Genomic DNA, 20,080 nt, shown 5'->3' on the forward strand with positions numbered 1-20,080 from the left:
GTTGATTTTATTTTTTACCAGAAATTCAGACTCAAAGAGGATTTTTATGAAGATGGAAGCTAGAAGTGCTGCATTTTTTTTTCTACTTTACTGAGTCATTTTGACTGTCCAAATGCTTCCTTTTTCGTATTTTGAGTTATTTTTTAAATGTTATTTTTTGTGAATGACATCAAAGACAATATGGAGGGGGGGGGACTTTTTGTTATCAAATCCAAGATCTCTGATTAATACAAGGATTTTTTTCTGAGGAATTCAACTTATTATTTAAAAGTTGTGATGATGAACTTAAAAATAGTTTTGAAATTGTTTACTTTCTTTTTTTAATAATATCTTTAAAATTTCTTTTTATTTAAATTACACTGACATTATATTTGAATTGTTTAATGTTACTTAATTATTTATAGTATTTAAAAATGAATCCAATATCATAAAAAATTAGACATTGGATGACTAAAAGCTGAATAAAACTTATATCACTAGCATAGCTTGTAGCAAGTAGGTGGAAAGATGGTATTAAGATGTATCAATAGAATTGTTTAAAGAAACTTACTTCGCTTCCTCTTCCAAACAATTCTTGAACTTTTTCTATAAGTTTCTCGTAATCAAGTTCTTCATTGATCTATTGAGAAATTCGGATAGGGAAAAGGATATCAAAAAATAAATAAAATTTATAGAACTCTTAAAAATGATGATTTCAATAAATACGCCTTTTTCTAGGTGCTAAATATTACCTGTTATTAAATATAACCGGAATTACGGTTATATTTCATTTCAGTTCAGTAGCTAAAAAGCTTTCTGCATATAATTCATTGGTGGATAAATGTTGATATAGAGGAGGGGGGGAGAGGGGCACTGCGCCCTACAGGTAAGGTTTCGACTTCGGAACCGTTGGGTTTGAGGTTCGAGACCCGCTTCCATCGAAAATCCGTCGTGTAAGCGGGTCTAGTGCACTCTAAATCCGTCGGAGTCAAACGCCCTCTCACTGGTGTGGTGTGAAGATTTGGAGGGGAGGGTGGCAGCTAAGGTGTCGTCCTTGTCATCTGACTGCGGTTCAAAATTATGAGATTCATCCCCAAATATCCCTAGTGTTGCTTTAAAACGGGACACTAATATAACTAAACTAATAGGTTTTTGTTTTAATCAATATGCAGGTGTAAGAATAATTAAAATTTCACTTGCTCAGTACTTTGGTTGACTTGCAAATCACGCAGCGATATATAAAGTTTCATTTCATCTGAATAATAATTTTAATTTAGTTCACAATCATGGAAAATTCTTTTAATTTCTTTCTCAAATCATTTGTAACATGGAAAAATTTTCACAAATCATTAATAAGTTATCATGCTGTTTAAAATGTCAACAATAATGAAATAATTTAGTTAAAATTAAAATAAGAAGTGTTGGTGTTAATTTACAAATGAATAAATTGGTATCAACTAATAATTTACTAATATACAGAAAGCAAGAAAGATGTAACAATTTTATAAATTATAGCATATTTATTGAAATAAATGCTCCATTAAATAAAATATATCTATATAATGTGAATAAAATCGTTTAAAAATTCATTATCATTCTCTGATGTAATTTAAATATTTTCCAAAACGATAAAATATTCTTATAAACCCTCTTATAATTTATTATAGTTTTCTATTCTAAATGCAATTACTATATTTTACTTACTAATTCTTTCAGTCGCTCAAGTTGGCCGAAGAAGTTGGAAAGCCTCACGTCATTTAACTTTGGTCTATAAATTAAAATCATGAAGCGATATTTCAATCATAAAATAATTCGAATTATTAACAACTATTTAAAATTTTAATTAAAATATTCGCGGATAAAATTTTCTTCTAATACTTGACAGATCTTTCACAGAGAAACGTTCAAGTTAATATTATTTCTAATAAATAATTATTCAATCAATAACATTTTGATTAGCTATTCTGCATAGTTCAAAATTGACCTATCAAATCACTGCTACATATAATGACAAAATAATTTGATTTGTATTCTATATAATTGTATAAAATATACTATATTACTTTATAAGATTACTGAACGAGAATTGGTTGTCTATTAATCTAGTACAATATGCCAAAAAATTGCATACTTGATAGGAGTAAAAATTAAGTATGAAAAATACATAATTGGATAAAAATTATATAAATGAAGTGAGGGGAAAATTCATATTGCTTTTGACACTAAACAAAAAGGGAGTTGCAGTTGCATGACTCGAACTAAAGTTTTAACTTAACCTTACAAATGTTTCCTTTCTAACTGATGCTTCTAATTTATAACTAATTGATCCTCTCATATTTTCTGTAGTACAGCAGATTGTAATTTTTAAAAAACTCATTGCAGTTAAATTGAAATTGTTATTATTTTGAATATTAATGCACATACATTGATTGAAAAATAAGTCTTGATGCAAATGAAAGAGTCTATATAAAAGTGGTTTTATTATTATTTATTACAAGCTTTATTTCAGGCATTGAAAAATTTAAAATGTGAAAATTCGTATTGACGATCCCAAATTAAAGGAAAGAATTAAAAATGTGTAAATGTTACCGAAAAAAAACCCTAGTCTGACGTACTCAAGCGATGCTTACAAAGAGATCGCCTTTTGAGTGCTTTTTGAGTTCTTTTTAATTCTCTCTTGACTCTTAATTTAAAAAAAAAATGCTTATTTTAATAAGTTGTACAATACACAGCTATTCAAACAAGATCTTACAGCTAACTGTTCCGCCAAAAAAGATATTACATTAACATGTGTTAGTCAAACAGTCAAAAACTGGCAGGTGTGAAAGAAGCAAAATAAATCTAATTAAAAATGCATTCATATTAAAATGCTACACAGTAGAAATTTTCTGGTTCTACAATTTTTCTGGCTTTAACCTTGATATTCATTTTTCTTCAAGATCTTTCTTAGTTAATTTCACTGAAACGGTGTAAGAGTAAAAGTTATTGAATTGTGTATTCTTAAAGACACATACAGCTATGCAGAATTATACGCTTCTTGCTCAAGGGATTCCAAAATTCGAAGCATTGTTACTCACTTCCTCTTGGTGCAGTGAATATTTTTAGAGACGAACTCCATCTCAAATAAAGTTTTCTGAGCCAAAAAAAAAAGTTGTTTTCTCAAGAGATAAATATTTGATTAAATATAATGAATGTTTATATAAATGATTAAAAAAATCAAATACATAAATAAGGAACCGCTTAGTAATGCTAGTTGAACATTCGTAGCTACAAAGTGTCTTTCATAAGATGCATAGAATCTGTGGTGTAGCATAGAAATGTAATACTAAGCAAAGCCGCAGATTAAAGCAACAGGCAATGCGATATATTTGTCATGTACAAACATCTGTTTCTTTGTGTACACTCTCCTCACTTTGAAAATACACTCTTGTTTCTCCGTTGTTGTTTTTTCTATTCGACATGAATCGCTTGTTTGTGTATTGTGCTATTTTTGTATTTCTACCCAGTTTCTTAATTAAAATTTGAATGTCATGTCAGATTTTTGTTGGGGCTGTAGAAAGATGCATATACAGAGGTCTGATTACGGCCCAATCATAAGCCACTAAAAATTGACTCGTGACCCACAACATTGGACCTTGTGCTCAAGCATATCGGGAAGTAAATAAAACCATCTATTATAAATTTTCTTTGTTATTAAAATGAAAAATAAAATCAAAAAAATTTAAAGAAAGGGGTTTTTTGTTGAATAGAATTCTGGATATGAGATTCAAACAAAAATTGCTGATCGCACAGTTATTTTTATCGAAACCTGAATTCGGAAAAATACAAAAATTTATTGAAATATTCGGAAAAAAAATAAAAAATGATACATTTGGTAAAACAATTCATATGTAGCTAAATTATGTCAGCAATAGACATAAATTATTTACAAGTGAAAATTTTTTTAGATGATATTTCAGACTTTATGTATTTTGACCAAAAATAACACATATATTTTTAATTTGATCAAATGTTTTTCCGAAGTGAATTATTTTTATTTCTGCATTTATTATTAAATTTCTGAAATGTGTTCATTTTTATTTATTTTGCCCAAAATCTTAAATCTTACCCGTTTCTACCCATCTTCTTCTTCATATCTTCAAAGATGCTTTTGATTTTATCACTAATTTCAACTTTCAGATTTTTCAATTTTTCAAAGATTTCCACTGCCTGAAGAAAAGAAATAATTTTTTAGATATAAAAAAATATTTATTAAACATCAGTAATTTTTAAAGTAATGCATAATCCCTATTGATGCTTATCACCATAATCATATATCATTTACATTTTAGGTTTTGTTTACCTATGGTGACATTCATAGATTTGTACAAACATCCGTTGTATTTTTTTTTTCAGAGCAGTTACATTTATACAGATAATAAAATATTGAAAGATAAATTTTAAGATCTTTTAATAAGAAATGAGGATTGAGTATTTTTCATTTATGAATAGTGTGATAGATTTTAATAATACATTATTTTTTTTTGAGAAAAGAAATTGCCTATTCTTTCAAATTTAATTCATTTTAATTCATATTCGTGGTGTCCCTCCGGGGGTCAACATGAAAGATAAAATTCTTCAAAAATATTATCCTTCATACTGATTTGATTAAACAAGATCATTCGATTAATGTTTGACAATTTACAGTTTTCAGAGCTCAGTTTAATGTGGCGATCAGAATTTATATACTTGCATATTACGAGTATATAAACCACATATTACGTTTTCACTTTTTTGAAATTAGTTAAATATTTCCAGATATTAATAAATAACATAATACTAAATTTCGACTCTAAATTAAATGTCAAATGTTATTATAATTCCAATTCATTGAAATAGCACTCATTTCCACAACATTCAAGTAAAGTAAATGATATTTTCTGCTATTTGTAATTTGTGAGCGAACAACAAACCACCATTCCTTCCATGTATGTGTTCTGGAAGAGTATTTTATTTCTATTACTTCGTCACGAAAAATATGTAACAGTTGAGATAGAACGGAGGTGAAAAATGATTTATTAATTTCAGGGCAGAGAAAAGAAATGATAGAATCAAAAATTCTGGATCAGAGTAGGAATATAATCAATCCAACTTCAACCTTTTAAATATCAAAAACTGCAGACATATGTTTACTATATATATATATATAATATATATGTTAAATCAAACTCCTTAAGTTCAGTTTTTCTTGCCACGTGTTGTCCAATTATAAAGGTAGATATGCAAATGATTATTCAAAATCGCAATCCTTCTTAAGTCCAAAAAGCAGCTTGTAGAAAATCAGATGGAAAGTGCAGTAAAAAACTGACTTTGAAAAAAAATTGCTGGTTTCTGCCTTTTGACTTTCTTAATAAGTTAAAAATTTGTGAATATGAAAACTCTTTGCAATTTCCATCACTATTATAATTAGAAAAAAAATTCTAGGTTTTTGTTAAATTATGTATTTACTCTTGTAGTAGGTAAAACTTGCATAACAGACAATCTCCATGATATTTGCATAAAATCTTCAAAAGAAAAGCAAAAGTAGGGTCGAGAATTAGTTATTATCTTACTTTCTTTCTGGCAGTCCCTTTCGAAATTTCAATTTTTTTCATATATTCATACAGATAAATATATAATCTAAATTAGCCATTAATAAAAGTTATCCAAAAAGATCGTTGACAAATTTGTTGAATAGGTATTGCATAAATGCCATTTTCATCAATACATGTGTCATCAACTTAACTCTATACGGGACTATCTGTCAATGAATTCAGTAACGGACAAATGAGATTATGCACAAGAGTGGTTAAACAAAATACAGATTGATAACTGGGCAATTACATAAAAAAACAATAGACGAAGCTTAATAGCTTTTGACTGCAAGTCCTTTGAATTTGAAACCTTTTAATATAAGGTTTGTTGATATTCGATCTTATTTGTCATTATATTTGTCCTGCTGAAGGCGATATTTAATGGTGATATTTATATACATATCGCCAATTTGTGTTTAATTAAACTGGATAATACACTATATCTAATATATCTGTTTCTTTTACCTAAAGAAATTGCTTACAAAGAAATATCTAGAGTGACCATCTTTGAGATCCGATATTCTATTCCAAAAATGACTTTTATGTATCTGATCTTCATTAAAGTTAAGAAGCGGCCTTTTTTGACCCCAGTATATTATAAAATTAAGCAATATTTACTAAAGTTAACTTATGTTCTGCCTATAAATTCCAAAAATTACAAAGCAGCTTTTAGTCTGCATTAAAATAATATTTATCAAATCATAGTGTGATTCGCCTTTTCCATAAACTACAAAGCGTGTAGTTATAAAAAATGTATTTTAATTTTCTAAAAGAATTGTTATTAAATATATGTCAAATAAAGGGATCCATGATTTGGAGACCCTTTTAGTAAAAAGAAAATCGGTGAATATAAGCTGTTGATGATATTGCCGATGTATAAAAATGGCGACAATTAGTCCTATTAGCGCGTTTGGATTCATGGTCTTTAAAACAGATAAGCACTTATTATTATAAATAAGTATTTATCTAAATAAGTATTAATACATTTAATATTGATGGGTTTTTACCTTTTTCATGAGATCGCCTCTGACTCCATTTCCGCTCTCGAATCCATTCTTCATCCTGTTCACTATCCTTTCGAAAGCTTCTTTCCATCTGTCTATCATCGGACCACGTTGTACATTGCTTAAAATACATTCATTAGGTTCAGAATTGAGGTATAAATGAATATTAAATTATCATTCAATGAAAATTAAATTATTACTGCTTTGGGGGGGGGGTTAAATTTCTATATTAAATTCTCTTTTCTCCTACGCCATTATGTGTTCTTTCATTTGAATAAATTTCATTTATTGTAATTAAAGCTTGTATCATTTCAATGCAGAATTTCAGTAATTTCAAAATAACTTTTTTCCTTTGCTGTTTCTAGATTGACAAAAAAAAATATAATAGTATATTGAGAATAAATCTGAATTTAAATTCAAAATAAGAGAATTAACTATAAAACTATAGAGAAATTTATAGTGGAAGAATATAAACAGTAAACGTTTTTAAAAAAACTATTTTTAATATTATAACCTTAGATTTTCTCCCACATTTCTAATTTTAGCAGATATTTCTATTACTTAGCAGCTACTATTTGCACACGAAAAAATTATTGTATTTTTATGAAATGAACTGAGGCATGTAACTGTACATTGTAGATGAGATAATCAATTCCCTTCAATCCTCCTGAGAATAATGACTCAAAATAACAAATTATTTTGATATCTTATATTTAGTATCTGGTGAAATTACTTTCCTTCACTTTTCTGAATTTGATGCACTTTTAAAATTCTGTCGTAGATGTCAAAGAATGCCTACCATTATATATATATATATATATATATATATATATATATATATATATATATATATATATATATATAATTTCATATTAATCTATTTACTAAAAATAATTTCTTCGCTTGAACTCCGACTTCATTGCAATTTTAATTTCTGAGTGGGTTTTTCCACTGAATGAAAACGTTGAGTCTACAAATTTTTTTCTGACGCTTTATAAAATTCAAATACATTCTCATGATCTCCCTTTCTTGGTTTCTCCCTCCCTACCCTGTTCTGGATTTTTAACAAAGACATCCGACAATAACTAAAAAATCTCAAAATTGGACTATATCCTTTAAATTATGAACATGGGAGAATGACAGTTTTAAAAAGTAATAAGATTAATAGGGCTTATGCTATTTACATTAAAATTTTAGTATTTCATTAGGACGCTGTTATCATAGAGTCTCAGGCAGCTTTTTATAATATTCAACAAAATACCATTTGTTATGTTGAAAGTATTTATATAGGAGGACGATGACAGCAGTTTTCAATCACGACGTTATCATTAGGTTCAGCTAATCAACCGCTTCTCCTAACTGGTGAAATTCTATGTTTGAAATAAGCAGCTTGATATCTGAAATTTTGAAGTAGGTGAATGCTTTTTATGAAATAGTATTTTTTATAAAAAAAAAAAAAAAAAAAGCATACTATGGTGCACCATATATGCTGTATATATGTGCTATAAACAAAAACATTAGAAACTATTTTTTTACATGTTTAAAATGTTGTGATTTTTAGTGCTCTAATGGATAAATTGTTTTTCATGGAATAAATATAATTGATGAAAATTTAAATATAAATGCTGTGCTGAATTTAGTTTGACTTACCTATCAATTGAAAGGTCGCCATCTGTGAAGAAATTATAGATTACTATTGAAAGTAACAATGAAAATTTTGAAGCAGGTTTAAATATAAATGTAACGAAAATTACACGTGTTAGTAACTGAAGAAACACAAAGACAAATTCTTTTTCATCTTAATCTATAAAAGGAAACATTACTTTTGTGATTTAATATTAGCTAAATCAATATTTATTCTATGGCGTTAAGGCAATATAAAAAGTACTATATATCATTGCAGATTATGAATATGAAAATGTTTAGAAAAAAATGCCCTTGAATAATTTTCTCCTTTACGTCCGTGTTTATGAGATCGGATTTTCAACTTGATGCAATCGAAATCCTGAAGATGAAATATTATCACAAAGCCTCAATGTACTTAGAAAGAAGAAATCCTTTTATATATTATTTCAAGTAACGCAAAGAAATTTCAATAATCTTTTGATTGACATAGATCATCCATTTTTTAAAACTTTTTATTTACTTGCATTTTAATTGTTTCATGAAGTAATATAATTTAGGCTCGACAGGAAAAGTATGCGGCCTAGGTATTGTGATCAATGGACCTGAAATTGAGTGATCAATATCAATTTCATTTTGAAGGGAAAAGTTTAAAAAAAGTATTCAGTAGATTCTTAACAATCAAAATAGGTCCAATCAATTGAAGGAGAGTAGTCTTTTTCACAAACTAGGCGCACACTCAAACTAAATTTCTCAAAATAAAAAAACAAATAGAACTTTTTAACAACTAACAAAAATCTCCATTTCTGTAAAATTTCAGTCGAGCCTAAATTATATTACCTAAATTATTTCAGTCCGTTTCTAAAATTTTGGCTCCAATCCTTCAATCGTGTGCTTTTTTACTTTTTAATAAAATATTATATAGATGAATTCCATTAGACGTTTTCGGAATTACAATATAAAGATAAAATACTATTACTTCCGTATTCATATCGATTGTAAATATCTTTACAAATTAAGAGTAAAATTCTATTTTTATTTTTTAAAATCTGGAAAAGAAATACATTTGTTTATTGAATGAAGCGTAGAGAAAGTCAATATCTAAGTTACGAATATTTAGAGTTTCTAGGGGTAAACAAAGTGTATATTTTTGTATTGTTATTAATTTGTACATTTACAATTATAATGTATAGATCTTTTCATTATTATTCGTATTTATAGGTGTTTTTTACAAAATTAAATGCATTTCATCATTTTATCTTAGATCATTAAATGCATATTTGTTAATTAATTACACGATGCATGTTTAATTATTAAATGCAAATTTTTTAATGATTAAATGCAAATTAAACGATCAATTAAATGCATATTTTTAACTACAAGATGCATATTTAATTATTAAATGCAAAGTAAAAGATCAATTAAATGCATATTTGTTAATTACCCGATGCGTATTTGTTAATTATTAAAGGCAAATTAATCAATCAATTAAATGCATATTTCTTTTACAATTTTATGCTGTATGAAAAATTTCACGAAAATAACTATTCGAATTTATTTAAGCGCTCTCTAAGTGGTTAAAGTTATAACGTATCAACGCATTTAAAAAAAATTATTAAAAACTTTTGAAACGATTTTATAAAATTTGTTTTTATTTTTTTACTAACATTAATCTAAATTTGATTTTTTTATCCATTTTGGGCTCGATTGACTTTCTGTATTGCAATTTATATTAGAAGAAAGATTGAAAAAGTCCATATACCGAAATCACTTGTGTAAACCGAGGCAAAGGCAAGCCCCGCCAACAGGAATATCGTCAGATACTGCATGGAGCTAAAATAAAGGAAAGCAAAATATTATTCAAGATATATTTACAGATCAGTAACCATGATTATTATTATGGAAAAAGAAATTAGCAAGCCCCTATTTATAAATACTAATTATAGGCATTTGGTTATTTTCAATTAATTAAAGCAAATAGCTACTTACAATTGCAATAGTATTCAAGATAAATTTATAGCTTAGTATCTGTAATATTTTGCCTTAATGGTTTGAATAATCAACCGTTAACGCATTTAGTAATTGATATAAATGGTAAATTTTTCGCTTTTTTTCAAAAACCGAAGGAGATAATTAAAAATAACTTTTATGATGAATTTTTAAAAAATGAAAACAATCAGTGGAAATCCAGCTGTTGTTTTCGTTTCTAATTTCTTGAAACACGTATGTTAATTTGTTGATTTATTTTTTGATCATACAGAATTTTTTCTCTTTTTTCAAAGTGATAGAGAAATAAATGTTTGAAAAAAAATCCTAAAAGTTTTTTTTTAAGTTTTACATGTAGTAAATCTTCTAATAACTGATTTAGAAGTCGGGGTACTTTTTTACTGTTCTTAAAAGTCGCAAAAATTAATCCAATTCCTGAAAAAAGCTGAGTAGGTAAACAAAGAAAATATTCTATCTGCGGAAATTTAATTCCATCATTTTTAAATAGTTATCTTAACAGAAAACTATTTACATAAAAAAAACATTTTAAGCTTCTTTTTTCTTAACTAAAATTTGAACGGAATAAAAAAAGCAACTATTGAAACCTGCCACCCGTGTGATCTGAAACTCATCAGAATTCGAAAGATAGTCAATTCTTTCACAATTTCACCACTTTAAAAAATTACGCAATGTCAAGAAAAAAAATATTTATCTTACATATTTTGGAACGTAATATATCGACTTCTAAGAGAAACCCAAAACGTTGAAACAAAAGATTTCAAACAGTAATCAATCCAGTTATTAAAAGTTTGTAAGCAAATGTTATTTTATCATTCTAATACTTGAATATTATTAATAATACAGAGAGAAATGACTTAAAATAATTGATAGATACTACTTGAAGAGCGTACTTACTAAAGATGTATGGATCTTCAACTTTGATAATTATAATTTCAAATAGATCATATATATATAATCTGTGTTTTGGAGATAAGTATCTGAAATAACACATGGAAACATAACGAAGTTTAAACGTTGTCGTGTTAGAGATAGAACACCTGTCAAATTGAATCAAAGATTATAGAAATCCTACTACCCTGTTCATAATAAGCAAAAAATGATCCTCAATTAATCTCAATTGCATCAAATCATCATCATGAATGATAAGTTAAAGCCAAAATATTAAAAATGAAAAATAGCCACATTAATCAACAGAAGAATATATTTCATACTTTAAGCTTTTGACACCCATTGAACTTTCATGATTTTTCAGACAACCATTATATTTCTATCGGTAAACTCAAGGATCTTTTTTGCATATATAAAAGCAAAATTTTTCTCCTCATATTTTTTAAATCCAGTAATTCAAGAAATAAGCAGGTTGACTATTTTGCTAAAGTTGAATCCATTTTAGGGGGGGATTATGCATCTCTCTCTTCTATATCCATGCATTGAATACAAAAAAATAAAAAAGGGTATAAAGGAAAAATAAAAATGAATATATGCGAAACTGATTCGGAAATATAGGTCTTTTAATAGGCCTTTAGAAATGTAAGATTATATTGATAAAATGGATGAGGAATTCTTGATTTTTTTAAGCAAATTTTGAATTTTCTTACTATGTCATTGATTTCCGTTTTCATTTTGACTCAATCACTTTAAAACATTCATTGAAATCCTTGTTCTCATAACTCTGTAAATTGTTGGAAAGTGGATTAAATTTAACTTACTCATCTAAATTTGCGCCCATTAAATTTTATAATATCATCTGAAAAATTCTGCGAGTATATATATAATATGTGTTGATATCTCTTAATTTAAATACTAAATAATTTCTTAATTTTTATCTTAAATTAGTCTATGTTAAAATGTCACATTCATTCTAAAATGTTTTCATATTTCCTGATCCAATTCCCAATTTTTTATTTAATTACTTCTAACACGTGCTTAATAAAATTGCTGACTATTGTCACTATCACATCAGAAGCGAAAGCATAAAAATCTTTAACACACATACAAGTACCTAAGAATAACAAGACATTACGAAGATACCTAAGAATGTCTTGCCTAAATCGACAAGTGGTAAATAAATCCTATCAGATTCTCATTGTAAAATCAATAAAGGGAAAAATGTCGGTCAATTTTGCTCTTGTATCATGATATAGGTTCACATATCTCTTATTGCGGTTCTTTTTTTTTTTTTTACATAATAGGACTTCTGTGGTGAAATAAATCGGAGTTAAAATTTTAGATATTTCTTTTTTTCTGCTAGATATCTGAAATTGTGTTACATATATATATATATAAAGAATAATTCAATGATTTAAATATAAAAAATGTCTTTGTCTCAAAAGTCAAGGAGGCTTACAAAAAGCCTCTGCGTCTAACTTTTCTAACCGATAAATACTTTTAGGCAATTTTATTGTTACTGTTTGAAATTTTTATTCTGCTTAATAAACATTATTTCTCTAGAAAAATTATATTTTACTGAACAGGATTTTCTAAAAGATTGATCGTTAGGAAATCATTGAAATATATTCTTAGTGAATAAGAACTTGATTTTCAGATCAAACAAATACAGTTCAATTTTATCTTTCAAGAATAAATTATATAAATTTATAAAATATGTTATTGTGATAGTTCATAAAATAAAACAATAAAATCACAGCATTTTACTGTCTTTAACAGAAATAAATTTACTAATTTCAAAACATTTTTAAGTCTGAGATATAAAATAGAACTTCTACAAGCTTTTATAAATCGGAGATAAAATATAAATAATGACTTCACTGAAATTTTTACCACTCATTTTTAACAGAAATTCATTGTTGGAAAATGTATCTAAAAATTATTTAGTCAGCATTAAAACGATTGTGGTTGTTTTTATCTTCACGGAAAATTATGAATTACTGACTTTTGGAATATTAACATTGCCAAAAAGATATTTGCTCCTAAATGAAAAAATTATTTCCTGTTAATCAAAAATATCGATTCTTTTGATATAATACTTATAGATTGGCTTACTTTCTCCAAATTCTATAAAGTAAAATTTGCTCAACGCTGAGTACAAATTTTGCGCTTTACGAACCAAATTGCGCTTTACGAATCAGATTTTTGATTTAAAGTTATTAAATTTACTATTAACAAACTTGGAATATTGTAAAAAGCCCACATCGGAATGATGTTTTAACATTTGGTTAATTTTGTTTTAATTGAAATTTAAACAAACGTTTGACGATTCCAGACATTAATCACCAAAAATAGCATACCAAATAAAGAAATTGGATTCTCACCACCATAAGATTAAAATCGATCATGATTTGTGTCAGTGCTCATTATTGTCAAATTTCAAAACAAATCGATTTCTCATCAAATATACTTAACTTCTGCAATTCTATATTAATGATACAAAATTGTTTTCTTTAAACTTTACACCAAGTCAGAAATTTCATTTTCTTGTAATAATAAATCAATAATTTGTCTAATAAAATTTGTGACCTTCTTAATTTTATAGCAATTAAATTAAACGTTGCCTTCAATATCAAGCAACGGCGAAAAATCTTTAAATTCCATCCATCTTATAAAGACTGCTGCTCTATCCTGTAATACTAAACTCTGTAAAAATCGTTGCGTGCAAATTACAACGGCTGACGCAACCAAGTTATATGATGCCCTGATAAATGAACCAAGTTTAAAATCTTACCACTATTAGCTATTACATTTCAGACTAGAGGATTTAAATTTTTTTTTATTTCTCCCTCATCTTTTTTGCATACTTTCCATTAAAAATATCACTTATGGCATGTGATCAAAATTCTCTCGCTTTTTTCTTTTAAAAGTTATCGATTGGTATTAAGATAATTACTCGAAAATTACCTTAGGTTACTTTCTACTGCTGTTACTAGGAAAATGAAATATTTCTGTGATCTTAAAATTTGAATATATTATATATTTTGTGATATCACTTTGATTATAAAGCATGTTTCCTCCTATTCTCTAGATATTTTTAAAAAGTAGACACATTATCATATTATTTATACGTAAGCATGAATGCCAAGAATACTTAACGACTTTGAACTGAAAGTAAAGTAATGCCTCATTTAGGTTGAAAGTATGATAAAGCCAACGCTCTTTGCCTCATATAAGCTGAAAGTGTAGTAAAGGCTACTCGCCGTGCCGCTAAAAATGAGGTAACGACTAAGCGCCACATCTCATTTAAGATGAAAGTACGGTAAAGTTTATACACCCTGCTTGAATATAGCCAGTTAAATGGCCCAGATGATTTAAATTGATTTAAGTTAATGTATATTAAGAGAATTTAATATCAAGAACTATTATAGATATTGAGGATCATTTTATAATTCGTTGATATAGAAACAAGCATTTTCTTTTCCATTAATCATATGGTTGCCTCTGTATAACGTTATTTTTAGATTTTACTGATTCCGGGTTCATTAATAAGAAAAATCTGGTTCGGGTTCATGAATAAAGTGACATCATGGCAACAGAATATAATGTTTTGTGTTCGTATATTAACTGGAGTGACGGAATAGCTATTTCTGATGTCTCAGATGTTATCTTTCGATTTGTCAGTAAATTTATCGATTTATTCAGTAGAATTTTTTTTCCAAGGTTAAAAAAACTGTTTTAATTCTATAATTGATGTTTTTATGTTATTACATTGAGAAATGTCAAAATGTGTAAAATTATTTATGTGTAATATCAATAAATAGAGAAAATCAGATATTAAAGACAAAAATAAAGTGAAAATAAATTATTTATTCTGCAATAATAGTAATTAAGTGGTCAAATATAACAGTTCATTTCTTAGTTGTGCACTTTTAGCTTTTCAAGATCTTTCCAATCTTCTCCACGACGTTGTCGTAGAGTTTGCCCAAGTCCTTCTTGTATTCTCTGAAGAATCCCAAGGCTTCCTCTGCCATGTCTTTTCCAATGACTTTGGTGTCTTCGATGAACTGTAATCGGAAAACGTTGAATAGATATAAAATATTCAACGGTATAGTTTTTTTGGTTTAATTGCAAATAATTATATGTACGTTAAAATAGGATATTATCAAATGCATCATATCTTGATAAATTTCAAATTTAACTTTCGTTACTATTATTTTAAATATAAAAACCACACGAGTGGACTTTCAAAATAATATAGACAGAAATTTTACACATTCTTTGAAGCATGCTTCCTAATTTTAAGCGTTATTATCAGATTGAAGGTATTCTTATTTCATGATAGCCTTCATTCGTATTTGTTTTTCAAATTCTACAAAGAGTTGCAATATATCAAACTGAATTATAATAATAGCGATTAGAATAATTCCCAAATGGTTACTCTGAACTGATGTCTACAGATAATAGCACACTTGTAGAAATCTGAATTCTTAAATGAAAGCCTTTTAACAAAGATGGTTCTTTTCTGTTTTTACAAGCTAACTTATAATATTTAGTAAGTAGTCGCGCCTTAGAAATACAAATAGAAGCAAACAACAAAAGCAGCCAATAATAAAAATTAATAAAATTTAAATACTTACAAAAAAATTATCATCCACAACTATTAAAAATATTATAGATTCGCAAATGATTTTTTTTTTAAAATTCCAAGCTAAAGAGACTATAGAATCTAATATGAGTTTCAGACAGAAAATGGAAAACTAATTGATGCTCTTGATGTCGCTCCAAACGTAGACTATAATGGATTTTAATGCTTGAAAAGGCAGACATGTATTATTTCGTTAGGAACATTTCGCTTACTCTATTAATTTCAATTTCCTTTTATATTCAGACAAAATTTCATTTAATTTCGGCTAATTCGTGTTATTTTATCTTTAATTTACCATCATATGTGATCGCTTTCTTGTTTATAAGGTAGACAAATGTAATTCTTGATCAATATATGCTGTAAATTTTTAAGAACATATGCTTCACAGAATTTTTATCTCCAACGAAATGCTAACCTGGATATTAGAAGCAAAATTTTTCTAAAGGTGAATTTAATTACTAGAGATATTAGAGTTTAGAGAGCATTTTACCTCTTTAGCAATCTTCTTGATGTTCTCAGCTCTGGTCTTCCCCTTCTCAAGCCCTTTCTCGTACTGTTCCTTGACCCACTCACCGAACTTGGTGAACCTCTCCTTGAGGTCGAGTTGGAGATCCTTGAAGAATTCTCGGAGTTTGTCGTACACTTCGGAGATGGATCGCTCCTCTTTGTCGGGGAGGATGCGGTCAATCCAGTCCAGGATCTTCTGCTTGGCTTTTTCGCCCTTGGTTTTCAGCATTTCAATGATCTGCTCTGCTACCTGGAGTAAAAAGAATATAACTGGAATACGATTGAAGTCATAAATTAAAACCCATCTATGATCTGCTTCAGACTATTTTGCCTTTTTTGTGTATATTTTTAAACATTTTCCTTTGCTTTAAACATTACACTTTCGTTATTATGAAATACAACCCTGTTTCTGATCAATAGGAATTCACAGATTTTTTTTGTATGCTGATTCTTTGAATACTTAATTAGTGTGGAATATGTGTTTATTTAACCTCAGGTATCAAAAATATTACGTGTAGGGGTTTCTTAATTGTTCAATTATCATTTGATTTGGAATTATTTAGTAAATAAATGATATTAACATCGAAGATAAACATACATTCAGGAACTAAATTATTATATCTTAAAAAAACTTTTAATTTTTAGCCAATATTAAATTGATTATAGTATTAAATCAAATTATTGCAGAATAATATTAAGTTCCTTCAGGAATATCTAACCAAAAATGTGGAAATTGAAACTAATTCTAGAACTGTAAGATTTCATTGTCTTTCAAATCTAGTTCTGGAAAAATATCTTACATTAAAGATACAAACCCCGTTTACTTTGGAGTGTACTTTATAATTTAAGTATATAAAATTATTTTAAATATTATGGAATATTTAATTCGGAATTTGTGAAAATAAAAAGTAATAGAAATTATAATTTATGTATGTGTTTGATTTTTGCATAGTAAAAAAGTTAAGGATGCTTTGATGGGGTCAGATATATTGTAGGACTTCCTTATGTGAATAAGAGCACATGATTAGAAAAAGTTTTCAGATATTTACATTTCAGAAGTCAACAAGTTTGATTGATTTAAATGTTTCCTTTTTATACATTTTCAAATTTTTGTTTCAAAAAATCTTCTGAATAATTTTTTTGTCAAAGTCAGATAGTCAAATAAATTTCTTCTAATGTTTTCATTTTTAACAAGACAGAACGTTCTACTGATTTATCGAGTGACTATTATTTTGGTCTGAAATTATATAATGTGTATAGTGGAGAATCCTACGTGTTAATAATTTTAATAATTTTAAAAAAGGGCCCTTTTATTTGATAATATTGACATTATTTACAAATAGCATACTATTTATCGGTTACATACAACATTCAAAGATATTTAAATTTGTGATTTAGTAATCAATATTTGAATGAAATTTATATCAGGAGGAACAGTACAGAAAAGACGTAAAGAAAGAAAGGTATTAAACTGAATAAATAATAATGTTGGAGGAAAAGACTTACTTCACTTCCCTTTCCAAACAATTCTTCCACTTTTTCTTTAAGTTTCTCGGAATCCAGTTTTTCTTTGATCTATTGAGAAACTCAAATTAGAAAACGGATGTCACAAATTTCTCTATCAAACTGTAATTTCTAAAATTCTTATAAAAAAGTGAAATCTTAAATTAATAAATTTTTCTGCGAGGTATTAAATAACACTTTTATCGTAAATCTTTCCTAAAACGAATAATTGTGTATATTATATTTTGCATAGTATTAATTGATTTGCATTTCACTTGAATCACTTATGCATAAATGTATCATCATGCTCCTGAGCAAAATTTTATTTAAATTTAAAGAAATTGTGGAAACGAATTTCACAAAAGCTATTCGTTACGAATACTCAAATACTTTCCAAAGCTTCCACACTTAGAAAGCCTTAACTTCGTTCATTTTGTTATAATAACTTACTGTTTTGTATCTCATATTTATTATTTTCAACTAACTTGAGATAATCAAGGAAAGGATTATTTTGAAAAGAAACTTAGGCTAAAAATTGAAAATAACGCAGTATCAGTTCATACAAATATCAAGAATATTATTAGTTAACCCTTTACTACCTCTCCAAATAAAAAAGAGTCCATTGACTTTATTTGCGATGATTTGTAAAGACTTGTATTAGTTATCTTATATTGAATGGCATATTAAATTTCATTATTCCGAAAAAGAATACAAAGCAGCAGCTGATTGTGCATTTGCGCGATTTTAGGATAAGTCATTGATGAAATATTTAAAATCATTCTCCGCCATATATGAACGTAAGAAACTAATTTTCATAAGTATTCCTCATTGGGTTACTCGCTAGAGGTTATTACTTATGTATATTTCACTAGTATAAACTGCGCAAAAAAAGATGCATCTTTCGATTAAGGAGATATATATTAGCATGTAAGATTCTCTAAATTATCATTCATAAATTAATTATATTATGGAAAATTTTTACCATAAAAATGGTCATTCATAATATTATTATGAAGATTTGAAATACTTTTTTTGTGTCATTCACAAATTATTCGTACCATCAGAAAATTTTCTTAAAAAATATAGGATAATCTTATTTTTTAAACTATTTACTACAATAAATAGATTTGCTCATATTGAAAGAAGAAATAACATGTTTAATTTATGTTAACTATAATTTAATATTAGTTAGTTATTAATTAAACTATAATTCAATATTCAATTCAATTTATATATTTATTTTCCATTAATCATGTTTTATTTTAAAATAAATAAATTTTTATCAAATAATATATTAATTTACAAGCAAGCAAAAAGTTAAAAAAAAAATTCAAAAAATTATAAATCATTGAAATAAATGTTCCACTTGACGAAATGACACTAATGATATGCTTATACAAAACGGATAAAATGGTTTTCGTCTATTTTCTGATAAAGTCTTTATATTCTCCAAAAAATTCAAAAATGTTTAAAAATCCGTTTATAATTTACTACATTTTCTAGTATAAGCGTTGCAATTGTATTGTTTCGCTTACCAATTGTTTCAGTCTCCTGAAGACGTCAAAGATGTTGGAAATGTCGGCATCAAGAGATGTTGGACTATGAATTAAAGTAATGATTAAATATTTCAGTGAAGAAACAGTTTGAATAAATCATAACTTTATTTTTAATTTCCAATTAAAACACTTCTCGACAGAAATCGTTTTGTAAAATTTACTGAACTTTTCATAAAGAAGGTAAAGTTCTTATTTTATCATAATTCAACCAATATGGATTTAATTAATTTTACTGTCCAAGTATTTGAAAAATTTTTTTATTAAATGTTTATTTATATACTGACGAAATAATCTGATTTTTATGTCATATTACATTCCACTGCACGTGAATTGCTGATATATCAATCGCAAAAATTCCCAGGAATTGTGCGAATAGCTAGAATTCAGAAATAGAATAGCTAGAATTCAAAAAAATACATAATTAAGTAAAATTTGCATGTATATGAAGAAAAAGACTAATTATATTATAATTTTAGTTGAAAATAAAAAAGTAATTGGACATATATTATTAAAACTAATGTTTTAAATGATTTAACTTTTTTTTCTTAGCCATTTTCTGTCATATTTTTTGGGAAATTCCGAATGTAATTTTTCTCCATTGTTGTATTTTGATTCAAATGAAATTATTGACTTGATTAAGAATGGATACTGAGAGAGCTAAAAAACACCAGGCAATAGTAGTAGTTAATGATTAATTTGAAATATATTTTTCTGCATGAATTATAAATTTATAATGGCAATATCTAAATGAAA

General features: G+C 27.0%; 2 protein-coding genes across 3 annotated transcripts in view; both read right to left on the minus strand.

Annotated features, from left to right (window-relative positions):
- Positions 1–502: 502 nt before the first annotated feature.
- On the minus strand, positions 503–6,706 carry LOC129981189 (uncharacterized). The gene is made up of 4 exons (XM_056091922.1): positions 6,599–6,706; positions 4,088–4,188; positions 1,684–1,747; positions 503–619 (listed from the first exon to the last, which is right to left on the minus strand). Exons 1-4 carry the CDS (start codon positions 6,695–6,697, stop codon positions 524–526), a joined length of 360 nt encoding a protein of 119 aa, XP_055947897.1. The 5' UTR covers positions 6,698–6,706; the 3' UTR covers positions 503–523.
- Positions 6,707–14,963: 8,257 nt separating this feature from the next.
- Positions 14,964–20,080, minus strand: part of LOC129981190 (uncharacterized) — a 28,141-nt gene continuing 23,024 nt past the window's right edge. For both annotated transcript variants that reach the window (XM_056091924.1, XM_056091923.1), the window contains exons 17-20: positions 19,307–19,370; positions 17,775–17,843; positions 16,252–16,518; positions 14,964–15,180 (exon numbers count right to left, since the gene is read on the minus strand). In XM_056091924.1, the coding sequence (XP_055947899.1) occupies positions 15,046–15,180; positions 16,252–16,518; positions 17,775–17,843; positions 19,307–19,370 (535 nt within the window). In that variant the 3' untranslated portion in view covers positions 14,964–15,045. The remainder of the gene's footprint in view (positions 15,181–16,251; positions 16,519–17,774; positions 17,844–19,306; positions 19,371–20,080) is intronic.

Source organism: Argiope bruennichi, chromosome 8 (genome assembly GCF_947563725.1).
Source record: "Argiope bruennichi chromosome 8, qqArgBrue1.1, whole genome shotgun sequence".
NCBI classification, from domain to species: Eukaryota; Metazoa; Arthropoda; class Arachnida; order Araneae; family Araneidae; genus Argiope; species Argiope bruennichi.

Coding starts and splice junctions, on each gene's coding strand:
- LOC129981189 (XM_056091922.1), bottom strand. CDS start 6,697: ATGATAGACAGATGGAAAGAAGCTTTCGAAAGGATAGTGAACAGGATG. Junction 4,189..6,598: donor GAGGCGATCTCATGAAAAAG/GTAAAAACCCAT, acceptor TCTTTTCTTCAG/GCAGTGGAAATCTTTGAAAA. Junction 620..1,683: donor TTGAGCGACTGAAAGAATTA/GTAAGTAAAATA, acceptor ATTTCTCAATAG/ATCAATGAAGAACTTGATTA.